Below are 14,185 nucleotides of genomic sequence, written 5' to 3' on the forward strand. Positions count from 1 at the left end.
TGAAGATGATTTAACGTATTTCTGTTTTGCGCCTGGTAGCTCCAAATACCGTCCGCAGTCACATATGTGACCTTTGACCCTTGCTGGCTTCAATAAAAGGATACGTGGATGGAAGTTCCGTTTCTCTCCAAAGAAGTTGACGTACTGGTGGCCGTTGTAGAAGACGCCTGGGGGGAGGGGCTCCAGGTGCCTGCTCACCTGAGCAGAGGAACAAGCTGTTAGGAGCAGGAACCTCACCATCACTGTGTCTGATCAGGTACCATATAATGTAGTGACAGAGGGACAGTGGGAGGACAGAGGGACAGAGGGAGGGCAGATGGAGGACAGATGGAGGACAGAGGGTTAGGGTTATATAATGTAGTGACAGAGGGACAGTGGTAGGACAGAGGGACAGAGGGAGGGCAGATGGAGGACAGAGGGTTAGGGTTATATAATGTAGTGACAGAGGGAGGACAGAGGGACAGAGGGAGGGCAGATGGAGGACAGATGGAGGACAGAGGGTTAGGGTTATATAATGTAGTGACAGAGGGACAGTGGTAGGACAGAGGGACAGAGGGAGGGCAGATGGAGGACAGAGGGTTAGGGTTATATAATGTAGTGACAGAGGGAGGACAGAGGGACAGATGGAGGACAGTGGGTTAGGGTTATATAATGTAGTGACAGAGGGACAGAGGGAGGACAGAGGGACAGATGGAGGGCAGATGGAGGACAGAGGGTTAGGGTTATATAATGTAGGGACAGAGGGAGGACAGAGGGACAGATGGAGGGCAGATGGAGGACAGAGGGTTAGGGTTATATAATGTAGTGACAGAGGGTTAGGGTTATATAATGTAGTGACAGAGGGACAGAGGGAGGACAGAGGGACAGATGGAGGGCAGATGGAGGACAGAGGGTTAGGGTTATATAATGTAGGGATGGAGGGTGGAGGTTAGGGTTATATAATGTAGGGATGGAGGGTGGGGGTTAGGGTTATATAATGTAGGGATGGAGGGTGAGGGTTAGGGTTATATAATGTAGGGATGGAGGGTGAGGGTTAGGGGACTCACGTGGATGGCTCTGAGCTCCTGTGGAGACAGCGTGCTCTGCGTCTTCTTAGGCTTCTTCACCTCCTTCTGAAACCACAACAACCAAACACAACTACGTCAGGTCTGGACACCAAACACAACTACGTCAGGTCTGGACACCAAACACACCTACGTCAGGTCTGGACACCAAACACAACTACGTCAGGTCTGGACACCAAACACAACTACGTCAGGTCTGGACACCAAACACAACTACGTCAGGTCTGGACACCAAACACAACTACGTCAGGTCTGGACACCAAACACAACTACATCAGGTCTGGACACCAAACACAACTACGTCAGGTCTGGACACCAAACACACCTACGTCAGGTCTGGACACCAAACACAACTACGTCAGGTCTGGACACCAAACACAACTACGTCAGGTCTGGACACCAAACACAACTACGTCAGGTCTGGACACCAAACACATCTACGTCAGGTCTGGACACCAAACACACCTACGTCAGGTCTGGACACCAAACACACCTACGTCAGGTCTGGACACCAAACACAACTACGTCAGGTCTGGACACCAAACACAACTACGTCAGGTCTGGACACCAAACACAACTACGTCAGGTCTGGACACCAAACACAACTACGTCAGGTCTGGACACCAAACACAACTACGTCAGGTCTGGACACCAAACACAACTACGTCAGGTCTGGACACCAAACACAACTACGTCAGGTCTGGACACCAAACACAACAACGTCAGGTCTGGACACCAAACACAACTACGTCAGGTCTGGACACCAAACACATCTACGTCAGGTCAGGACACCAAACACATCTACGTCAGGTCTGGACACCAAACACATCTACGTCAGGTCAGGACACCAAACACATCTACGTCAGGTCAGGACACCAAACACAACTACGTCAGGTCTGAACACCAAACACAACTACGTCAGGTCTGAACACCAAACACATCTACGTCAGGTCTGGACACCAAACACAACTACGTCAGGTCTGGACACCAAACACAACTACGTCAGGTCTGGACACCAAACACAACTACGTCAGGTCTGGACACCAAACACAACTACGTCAGGTCTGGACACCAAACACAACTACGTCAGGTCTGGACACCAAACACAACTACGTCAGGTCTGGACACCAAACACAACTACGTCAGGTCTGGACACCAAACACAACTACGTCAGGTCTGGACACCAAACACAACTACGTCAGGTCTGGACACCAAACACAACTACGTCAGGTCTGGACACCAAACACACCTACGTCAGGTCTGGACACCAAACACAACTACGTCAGGTCTGGACACCAAACACATCTACGTCAGGTCTGGACACCAAACACAACTACGTCAGGTCTGGACACCAAACACAACTACGTCAGGTCTGGACACCAAACACAACTACGTCAGGTCTGGACACCAAACACACCTACGTCAGGCCTGGACACCAAACACACCTACGTCAGGTCTGGACACCAAACACACCTACGTCAGGTCTGGACACCAAACACAACTACGTCAGGTCTGGACACCAAACACATCTACGTCAGGTCTGGACACCAAACACAACTACGTCAGGTCTGGACACCAAACACAACTACGTCAGGTCTGGACACCAAACACAACTACGTCAGGTCTGGACACCAAACACAACTACGTCAGGTCTGGACACCAAACACAACTACGTCAGGTCTGGACACCAAACACAACTACGTCAGGTCTGGACACCAAACACAAGACTACGTCAGGTCTGGACACCAAACACAAGACTACGTCAGGTCTGGACACCAAACACAAGACTACGTCAGGTCTGGACACCAAACACAACTACGTCAGGGTGGAGGTCTGGACACCAAACACAACTACGTCAGGTCTGGACACCAAACACAACTACGTCAAGTCTGGACACCAAACACATCTACGTCAGGTCTGGACACCAAACACAAGACAACGTCAGGGTGGAGGTCTGGACACCACAGTACGGCTGGTTGGTCACCTGGTGGTCAGCTGAGGGAGTGTCTCACCTGTTTGGCACACAGCCTGAGCCAGTCCTTGAGCCCGTCCTGCGTGAGCCCCACGCCGTGGAAGAGCAGGAAGCAGCCGGGGGGGTCCTGGGGGGGCTGGGGGACGCGCTCTGGGGCGATGCTCAGGCTCCCGCTCACAGTGTTGTAGCTCACCTCCATCAGCGTGTCTGAGTCTGCAGGGTCAGGGGTCAGGGTTAGGAGCATCTCTCAGCTCTGTGTAATGACCGGGTCTCCACCGTGTGGAAGACCTGCTGGGATACAATGCTACTGCATGCTCTGGTGGGGTTAACACTAGAACAGCCGTGGATGGGCTCATTTGACCCGGTGAGTAATTTATTTTAATATCTTTGCACTCGATCAAATTTCAGGACCCTGCTTTCATGACTTTTCGTAGATATGTGCGTTCTACCACCCAGTATCCTTACATTTTCAACATCACATCAGGATAAGCTAGTATGAAGCTATTTTGCAGTTTTTCTGTGTAGGAGGTAGGCTAATTTAAAAGACGGGTAACTAGTGGTCGTTGTGTGTAAGTAGCAGCTTCCCATTGTAAAGACTAATAGGCTCTAATAGTAGGTACAATAGGCATGGCTGTTCTAGTGTTAATGAACACGTGTCATCCATACAGAGACTTCCATGTCATCCACAAATGACTCAGAAACTCAGAAAGTGTACCACAAGGCAATAGAGGAAGAGATGTATCAAATGAATCACAACTCAATGAAAGAAGTGCATCAAATGTAATACAACTCAATGTAAGAGAAATTAACATAAACAATATATACGATACTTGCTAATGCTACACAGTGTGATGCTAAGGACTGTAACTTAAATCCACAAGACACTAAAGAACACAAGAGACCAGACTCATCACCACCAGACTCACCACCACCAGACTCATCACCACCACCAGACTCATCATCACCAGACTCATCACCACCAGACTCATCACCACCAGACTCATCACCACCAGACTCATCACGACCAGACTCATCACCATCAGACTCATCACCACCACCAGACTCATCACCACCAGACTCATCACCACCAGACTCATCACGACCAGACTCATCACCATCAGACTCATCATCACCACCAGACTCATCACCACCAGACTCACCACCAGACTCATCACCACCAGACTCACCACCACCAGACTCATCATCACCAGACTCACCACCACCAGACTCACCACCACCAGACTCATCACCACCACCAGACTCACCACCACCAGACTCATCACCACCACCAGACTCATCACCACCACCAGACTCACCACCACCAGACTCATCACCACCACCAGACTCATCACCACCACCAGACTCACCACCACCAGACTCATCATCACCAGACTCATCACCACCAGACTCATCACCACCAGACTCATCACCACCAGACTCATCACCACCAGACTCATCACCACCACCAGACGCATCACCACCAGACTCATCACCACCACCACCAGACTCACCACCACCAGACTCACCACCACCAGACTCACCATCACCAGACTCACCACCAGACTCATCATCACCAGACTCACCACCAGACTCACCACCACCAGACTCATCATCATCAGACTCAGAATCACACAAACTCCACATAAGATCAAACCTGCTCTCTCTCTCCATGCCACATCTGCACAGAAACGTCTCAAATGAATAAAGTGGTAAAACTAGGTGGAGCAAACCAAACCAGTGGACTATGATCAGAACTAAAACAGAGAGACTAGGAGACAGGACAGGTTCCTACCGTCAGCCACGTTGCTGCCCTGGAGGCAAACATGTCTCTAATAATTCCCAAAACTGGGAAACGCAAAGTGCAGATCAAATATTCACCAAGGAAAAGTCACATTCATTGAGTAAAGCTTAACAACATGAGGCAGAATATATATCACATACATGTCTACATTCCCATTACTACAGTAATCTAACTAGGGTTGCAAAATTCCTGTAAGTTTGGGAAACTTTCCCATAATTTCCAAAGTTTCCATATGGAAACAGGCATTTTGCAACCCTAACCCTAACACACAGCTCTGCTTCATTATGGTAATCATCTTAGTGAAGTAAAGAACAGACATATCTTGCTATTGCCATTTTATTTACCTTATTTTTGTTTGTTTTTATAACTACTGCCACTTTATTTCTCTTGTTGCTGCAATGTTGAGGAACTGAAGCACTAAGAATGTTACTCTCTTATACTTACTATGTATATTATACTATAATGTTACTCTCTTATACTTACTATGTATATTATACTATAATGTTACTCTCTTATACTTACTATGTATATTATACTATAATGTTACTCTCTTATACTTACTATGTATATTATACTATAATGTTGCTCTCTTATACTTACTATGTATATTATTCTATAATGTTACTCTCTTATACTTACTATGTATATTATACTATAATGTTACTCTCTTATACTTACTATGTATATTATACTATAATGTTGCTCTCTTATACTTACTATGTATATTATTCTATAATGTTACTCTCTTATACTTACTATGTATATTATTCTATAATGTTACTCTCTTATACTTACTATGTATATTATACTATAATGGGACGTAACAACAAACTTGAAGCTATTCTTAACGTGTAGAACAACATGGAGAAGCTTCACTCCTACCAGAGAACCGGACTTTCCCCCAGACGTTGTACACGTTTCCTCTGAAGGGGTTTGGCCTCAGGGATGACTTGAAGGCTAGGAGGAGGAGGAGGAGGGGGAGGGGGAGGAGGGGGAGGAGGAGGAGGGGGAGGAGGAGGAGGAGGAGGAGGAGGAGGAGGAGAGACAGTCGTTAGATTACAGCAGATTACAGAGAGTGATGACAGGGCGTGGGGAGGACCATATGTCAGCAGGGCAGCCAGAGTCATTGTGAGGCAGCAGACGTCTCCTTATAAGGGCAGAGAGGACGTCTGCGTCCCTCTGCAGCAGCTCCTATGTGTGTGCTGATGATGATGAGGTCACGTGACCAGGCTCCTCCCCCTCTCACCTTTGCAGTGCTGCAGGAACCTGGTCCTCTCCAGGGGCCGGGGCAGAGCCACACTCTGCTGGCCCAGAGACACACACACACGCCCAGAGATGAACCTCCCCTGAGACCTGGAACACACACACAGGCATGCACACACACACACACACACACACACACACACACACACACACAGACACACAGACACACAGACACACAGACACACAGACACACAGACCACACACACACACACACACACACAGAACACAGACACACACACACACACACACACACAGACACACAGACACACAGACACACACACACACACACACACACACACACAGTGTGTTGAGCATTATTGTCTCTCTCTTCAGTATTACAAATTAGGCCCAGAATCACTAAATCAACCAGCAGCGGGCCCTTGGCAGACGTCTGTGTGTGTGTGTGTGTGTGTGTGTGTGTGTGTGTGTGTGTGTGATGCGGGGGGGCAGCAGCCGTCCTGTGTGTGTTGGTGTGTGTGTGTGTGTGATGCGGGGGGGCAGCAGCCGTCCTGTGTGTGTGTGTGTGTGTGTGTGTGATGTGGGGGGGCAGCAGACGTCTGTGTGTGTGTGTGTGTGTGTGTGTGTGTGTGTGTGTGTGATGTGGACCGAGGCTTCAGCGACGGTCCGTATTAGGCAGAGCAGCGAGGCGTGGGGTGTTCAGATGGCCTGGGTCCAGGGGGAGGCCTGGCCAGGCGGCACACGGCCCCCCCAAACCCCCCCACGCCCCCCCCACGGCAGGGCTCCTTACTGAGCTGCTGGGGGCAGCTGGCAACAGAACATTAGACGCCCCGTGGGCCCGAACAGGGCCAACCGACACCGCAGCTCCACCGCAGCGGACGGCAATTAGACCAGAGGAGGAATTCAGGTAAGCCAGAGATCAACAACTAGGATCTGTCCTGTCAAACAGCTGAGAGGTGCTGCTACTAGTCACGACTTCTCACTATCCAGGCGCCCTGCTGGTGGGAGGGGCTGCCCACTGCTGTCAGGACTGCAGAGTCTCTACCTATCTGCTGTCAGGACTGCAGAGTCTCTACCTATCTGCTGTCAGGACTGCAGAGTCTCTACCTATCTGCTGTCAGGACTGTAGAGTCTCTACCTATCTGCTGTCAGGACTGTAGAGTCTCTACCTATCTGCTGTCAGGACTGCAGAGTCTCTACCTATCTGCTGTCAGGACTGTAGAGTCTCTACCTATCTGCTGTCAGGACTGTAGAGTCTCTACCTATCTGCTGTCAGGACTGCAGAGTCTCTACCTATCTGCTGTCAGGACTGCAGAGTCTCTACCTATCTGCTGTCAGGACTGTAGAGTCTCTACCTATCTGCTGTCAGGACTGCAGAGTCTCTAACTATCTGCTGTCAGGACTGTAGAGTCTCTACCTATCTGCTGTCAGGACTGCAGAGTCTCTACCTATCTGCTGTCAGGACTGCAGAGTCTCTACCTATCTGCTGTCAGGACTGCAGAGTCTCTACCTATCTGCTGTCAGGACTTTAGAGTCTCTACCTATCTGCTGTCAGGACTGCAGAGTCTCTACCTATCTGCTGTCAGGACTGTAGAGTCTCTACCTATCTCCTGTCAGGACTGTAGAGTCTCTACCTATCTGCTGTCAGGACTGCAGAGTCTCTACCTATCTGCTGTCAGGACTGCAGAGTCTCTATCTATCTTCTGTCAGGACTGCAGAGTCTCTACCTATCTGCTGCCAGGACTGTAGAGTCTCTACTTATCTGCTGTCAGGACTGCAGAGTCGCTACCTATCTGCTGTCAGGACTGCAGAGTCTCTACCTATCTGCTGTCAGGACTGCAGAGTCTCTACCTATCTGCTGTCAGGACTGCAGAGTCTCTACCTATCTGCTGTCAGGACTGCAGAGTCACTACCTATCTGCTGTCAGTACTGTAGAGTCTCTACCTATCTGCTGTCAGGACTGCAGAGTCACTACCTATCTGCTGTCAGGACTGCAGAGTCTCTACCTATCTGCTGTCAGGACTGCAGAGTCTCTACCTATCTGCTGTCAGCACTGCAGAGTCACTACCGATCTTCCGCCGTAGATTGAAGACCTCTATCTCTTCAGGCTACATCTCAATTGTCCCTCCTAAAGACCTCCTCATCCTCCTAAAAGTAATTATTTGTTCTTCTAGCATTGTGACTGCCAATCGCCGCTGGTCCTAGCATAGATTACTTTTTCTTATGATGACAGATGGATAGATGATTCAGCCAGGGTAGAGAAGGTAGCGTAGGGCTAGTGCTAGGGTCAGGGTTAGGGGTCAGGGCTAGGGGTCAGGGGTCAGGGCTAGGGGTCTCACCAGCCAGGGTAGAGGAGGTATCGGGCTCTCAGCATCTGAGCCTCGGAGAAGCCGCTTGCAGACAGAATCAGATTCACGTCCTCGTTCCTGAAACCAAACAGAGAGATGAGTCATGATGGGCTGCTTCCATGGCTCAGATTAAGACTAATCCCTGACTAGTAGAAAGCATCCTCAATGGAGATTAACTCTAATCCTGGATTAAAAAGCATCCTCAATGGAGATGCTCCACTGCCAGTGTGATTTAGTCCTGACTAGGCTTCACACTAGAACAGCCATCGGTGGGGTCATTAACACTAGAACAGCCATATTTGACCCTGTGAGGAAAAAACAAAGGGTTATATCTTTGCACTCGATCAAATTTCAGGATCCTCCTTTCATGACTTGTCCTAGATATGTGCGTTCTACCACCCAGTATCCTTACATTTTCAGAATCACATCAGGATAAGCTAGTATAAAGATATTTAGCAGTTTTTCTGTGTAGGAGGCAGGCTAATTTACTCATTTACATGTAAAGACTATGGTCATTTGACCCCCCGAGGCGGCTCTTATAGTAGGTAACATAGACACGGCTGTTCTAGTGTTAAGCCAAATCTCTGACAGCAGGCCCTGTATGTCAGTTCTGAAGGTAAGGACACTGATTGGCTGGATTCAGATGTTTGTGTAACGGTCTCCTAGGAGACGCCCCGCTGACCTGGTGACGGCGCCTCTCTCGGCCAATAGGAAGGCAGCGTTGGGGTTGGAGGCGCGCACCAGCGTCTGCAGCTGCTGCAGGAGAGGGTGCTTCAGGTCCGCCGTCAGACCCGTGAAGACCACGGTGCTCACCACGCCTGGAGCACAGAGGAGGAGCACAGAGGAGGAGGAGGTGGAGCACACAGGTGGGTCAGACAGAGGAGGAGGAACACAGACTTACTTCTTATATTTGCTTCTATTCATTGTCATTTTTATGTTCTTACTATGCTCCTCTTGCTGTATTTTAATAATGTATGTAAAGCACTTTGAATTGCCCGTTGTATGAAATGTGCGACCCACACAAAACCCCCCCCACACATTGACATCTGCAGCAGTATGACGGCCAGTATCCAGACTGACCTTGGCTGCACTGCTCCACCAGCTTGGGGAAGGAGAACCTGTGGGACAGGAAGAGAGGGTTAGGGTTAGGGTTAGGGTTAGGGTCATCGGTCAGTCACACACAGCCTGGAGGTGCTGCACCTTCACCTCAGCAGGTATGGGTGATATGACAGGTATAGCCTGCAGCCTGCAGCCCGCAGCGCGCCAGCACATCAACGCTTGTCAAATTTGTAAAGCAATAAACGACTTAGCCACTTAGCTATTTAACCAAAGAGGCTGTTCCCTCCTTAGGACACAACTAACTGAACCAGACACACGGACACTGACAGTCAAGGCAACTAAAAACAGTATTTGCTGAGTTGCCTCATAGCAAAGTCAGTTCTCCTCAGGCTCAGAGTCTCAGAGTCTCATTGATTAGAGGGTTTTCCTATTGTTTGGATTGGGTCTGTCACCTGCTACAGGGGGAACATCCACAGGGTTCCTCATAAACCCACAACAAAAGGAGAGAGAGAGAGACAGAGAGAGACAGAGAGAGAGAGAGAGAGAGAGAGAGAGACAGAGAGAGAGACAGAGAGAGAGACAGAGAGAGAGAGAGAGACAGAGAGAGAGACAGAGAGAGAGACAGAGAGAGAGAGAGACAGAGAGAGAGAGAGACAGAGAGAGAGAGAGAGAGACAGAGAGAGAGACAGAGAGAGAGACAGAGAGAGAGACAGAGAGAGAGAGAGAGACAGAGAGAGAGACAGAGAGAGAGACATTCCAATTCCAATTAGGACATGGCTCAAAATATTTAAATCAGTTATAGAATCAATTGCATTGTATGGCAGTGAGGTATGGGGTCCCTTATTACAAAGTGATTGGGCAAAATGGGACAAAAACCCAGTTGAGATCCTGCATGCAGAGTTCTGCAAAACTATTATCAGGGTACAAAGAAAATGCCCAAACTCTGCATGCAGGGCTGAATTAGGCCAATATCCTTTACTGCTAAATATACAGAAAAGATCTATTAAATTCTGGAGCCATATTAAAAAGAGTGACCCTGCCTGTTACCATTATAAAGCCCTTGCCTGCCAAGAGTTGAACATCCAAAAGAGCCCCCTCAGTCAGCTGGTTCTGAAACTAGCTGACCTCTCACCTTCTGACATCACAAACCCCAGACAGCCTCAGTGCAGCTACACTATCACTCAGAAGATTAGACCTAACCAAATTATAACTAAAGAAAAAGATAAATACATCACATATTGGAACGAACTCACACAATCACAACACAAACTAGAAACATATTTGGCTCTAAACAGACAGTATACTGTGGCAGACTACCTAACCACAGTAACTGATAAAAACCTGAGAAAGACTTTGACAATGTACAGACTGAGCGATCATAGTCTGGCAATAGAGAAGGGCAGACACAGACAAACCTGGCTGCCCAGAGAGGAGAGGCTGTGCTGTCACTGTGATGACGGAGCTATAGAGACAGAGTTACACTTCTTAACACAATGTAAAAACTACACAAATATTAGAGAGGAGTTCTTCCCAAAATTTAAAACTAATTTCCCAGAATTCCGAACTATGACAGAAAGGGAAAGATTACCAGCCCTTCTGGGGGAACAGAAAGAATGTGCAGTTTTGGCTGCAAAATATGTCAATTCCTGTCACAAGAAAAGGGACAACCAGTAGGACATCTTCTCTGCACCACCTGCTTTATTTTATTTATATTATTTTTATTTATTTTTTCATGTCATTGATATTATGTTGTTATGTTGTTGTTCGTCATATCTGTGATTGTGCTTTGGCAACACTTGTAAAACGTCATGCCAATAAAGCCTGTTGAATTGAATTGAATTGAGAGACAGAGAGAGAGAGAGAGAGAGAGAGAGAGAGAGAGAGACAGAGAGAGAGACAGAGAGAGAGACAGAGAGAGAGAGAGAGACAGAGAGAGAAAGAGAGAGAGAGACAGAGAGAGAGAGAGACAGAGAGAGAGAGAGAGACAGAGAGAGAGAGAGAGAGAGAGACAGAGAGAGAAAGAGAGAGAGAGACAGAGAGAGAGAGAGAGACAGAGAGAGAGAGACAGAGAGAGAGAGAGAGAGAGAGAGAGAGAGAGACAGAGAGACAGAGAGACAGAGAGAGACAGAGAGAGAGAGAGAGAGAGAGAGAGAGAGAGATTAAACAGAGGGCTGATCTCTCTGGGAGTGAGGGACCTTCCTGGGGTTTAACAGCCGCAGTGCCATGGTGATATTATACTGTACATGCTGCAGTGCCATGGTGATATTATACTGTACATGCTGCAGTGCCATGGTGATATTATACTGTACATGCTGCAGCAGCTCACTGGTTCACCAACACCAGCACACCTAAGCCCATCTGGGTCTCCCTGCTCTCTGTGTGTCTGTGTGTGTGTGTGTGTGTGTGTGTGTGTGTGTGTGACCCAAAACCATCGGAACACTTTCTATGTAGTCAGTCAGGTTTGTGTTGGTTTTGCTGTTTTCTTGCACCAGGTTTGTTGTTACGTGTATCTGACACGGTCTGGTGAAAAGTCACGCAAATGTGTTTTTCTTTTTTTTGCATATTACGAAAGTTTAAGTGTTGAAGAGCCTACTCAATACAACAGACAACAGTTTTAGGATCGTTAAATACTCGGGATGTAATGATACACTCAACCACGATTCGATACGATTTTCTCACGATTTTTAAACAAAAAGTCAGAAAATGTCCTAGGAGTAGGTCAGAGGTCAGGACTCACCTGTGCTCCATGAAGGAGCTGAGGGGGTCCAGGGTCAGGGGTCAGGGGCAGGACTCACCTGTGCTCCATGAAGGAGCTGAGGGGTCCAGGGTCAGGGGTCAGGGTCAGGGGCCAGGGGCAGGACTCACCTGTGCTCCATGAAGGAGCTGAGGGGGTCCAGGGTCAGGGGTCAGAGGTCAGGACTCACCTATGCTCCATGAAGGAGCTGAGGGGGTCCACGCAGGCGGTGACCGCCCCGATGGAGAAGCAGGCCTGGACCACCGGGTCTGGGTGGGTCAGAACCGCCTGCACCACGTCCACCACATCACTGTACCTGCAGGGAGGGAGGAGAGTCAGTGTTAGCCAGGTGTGTCTCATGTGTGTGTTAGCCAGGTATGTGTTAGCCAGGTGTGTGTTAGCCAGGTATGTGTTAGCCAGGTGTGTGTTAGCCAGGTATGTGTTAGCCAGGTGTGAGTTAGCCAGGTGTGTCTCAGGTGTGTGTCTTACCCAGGTGTGTGTTAGTCAGGTGTGTATCTTACCCAGGTGTGTGTTAGTCAGGTGTGTATCTTACCCAGGTGTGTCTTACCCAGGTGTGTGTTAGTCAGGTGTGTATCTTACCCAGGTGTGTCTTACCCAGGTGTGTGTTAGTCAGGTGTGTATCTTACCCAGGTGTGTCTTACCCAGGTGTGTGTTAGTCAGGTGTGTATCTTACCCAGGTGTGTCTTACCCAGGTGTGTGTTAGTCAGGTGTGTATCTTACCCAGGTGTGTGTTAGTCAGGTGTGTATCTTACCCAGGTGTGTGTTAGTCAGGTGTGTATCTTACCCAGGTGTGTGTTAGTCAGGTGTGTATCTTACCCAGGTGTGTGTTAGTCAGGTGTGTGTCTTACCCAGGTGTGTGTTAGTCAGGTGTGTATCTTACCCAGGGGTGTGTTAGTCAGGTGTGTGTTAGTCAGGTGTGTATCTTACCCAGGTGTGTGTTAGTCAGGTGTGTATCTTACCCAGGTGTGTGTTAGTCAGGTGTGTGTTAGTCAGGTGTGTATCTTACCCAGGTGTGTGTTAGTCAGGTGTGTATCTTACCCAGGTGTGAGCAGCAGCAGGCGGGGCTTGCCTCCCAGGCCTCTCTGGTTCATGAGGAAGCTGGACAGGTAGCGCTGCAGGTGGGAGGAGGAGGAGCCATGACCGCTGTCTGGTCCCGGCTGGCGGTACACCACCCACCTGCACACACACACACACACACACACACACACACACACACACACACACACACACAACATGCAAAGTTAGGGTTACACCACCCACCTGTAAGGCAAGGCACGTTTATTTGTAGCAAATACAGAAAAAGAAGGATAGTATATATTTTTATATTAAAAGAAAATGGCAAGAATATAAACATATAGATACATATATAGGACACACATTCACATGTGGTCAGGGTTAGGGTTAGGGCACACAGTCACATGTGGACAGCAGCTACAATACATCCATAATAAGGAAGGTCTTGCATAGGCGGGTTCTGGTGTGGAGTGACTCCTCTCACCTCCCTCCCTCCTTATTCAACTGGACGAGGAAGTTGCAGAGCCGGTCCTTGTGGCTCCCTGGTAGGCCCGTCAGGATGGTTATAACAACCTGTTATAACACACACAGGTAGGTCAGCTCTCTGGTACAAGACCTCACCTCTCTTTTGAAACACAGAACTACGTTTCAACGTTGGTGAGAATCACGACACAAACTCGCTAGTCAAGCCAAAATACTGCAACGCAATGGATTGGGTGAGTAATCCCCACTGCTACCTAGTTAACTAGAACACTACTTTACATTGTTACCTAGTTAACTAGAACACTAATTTACATTGTTACCTAGTTAACTAGAACACTACTTTACATTGTTACCTAGTTAACTACAACACTACTTTACATTGTTACCTAGGTAACTAGAACACTACTTTACATTGTTACCTAGTTAACTAGAACACTACTTTACATTGTTACCTAGTTAACTACAACA

General features: G+C 48.4%; 1 protein-coding gene across 1 annotated transcript in view; it reads right to left on the minus strand.

Annotated features, from left to right (window-relative positions):
- dnaaf9 (dynein axonemal assembly factor 9) overlaps nucleotides 1-14,185 on the minus strand; it is a gene marked incomplete at its 5' end in the record, with an annotated part of 37,057 nt that overhangs the window by 725 nt on the left and 22,147 nt on the right. The window contains 11 exons of the mRNA XM_080539156.1: nucleotides 105-198; nucleotides 1,047-1,112; nucleotides 3,077-3,249; nucleotides 5,720-5,794; nucleotides 6,084-6,190; nucleotides 8,398-8,484; nucleotides 9,089-9,224; nucleotides 9,487-9,524; nucleotides 12,390-12,515; nucleotides 13,259-13,396; nucleotides 13,719-13,807. Of these exons, the coding sequence (XP_080395282.1) occupies nucleotides 105-198; nucleotides 1,047-1,112; nucleotides 3,077-3,249; nucleotides 5,720-5,794; nucleotides 6,084-6,190; nucleotides 8,398-8,484; nucleotides 9,089-9,224; nucleotides 9,487-9,524; nucleotides 12,390-12,515; nucleotides 13,259-13,396; nucleotides 13,719-13,807 (1,129 nt within the window). The remainder of the gene's footprint in view (nucleotides 1-104; nucleotides 199-1,046; nucleotides 1,113-3,076; nucleotides 3,250-5,719; nucleotides 5,795-6,083; nucleotides 6,191-8,397; nucleotides 8,485-9,088; nucleotides 9,225-9,486; nucleotides 9,525-12,389; nucleotides 12,516-13,258; nucleotides 13,397-13,718; nucleotides 13,808-14,185) is intronic.

This window comes from Nansenia antarctica (assembly GCF_963989245.1).
Source record: "Nansenia antarctica genome assembly, chromosome: 1".
Taxonomy (NCBI): domain Eukaryota; kingdom Metazoa; phylum Chordata; class Actinopteri; order Argentiniformes; family Microstomatidae; genus Nansenia; species Nansenia antarctica.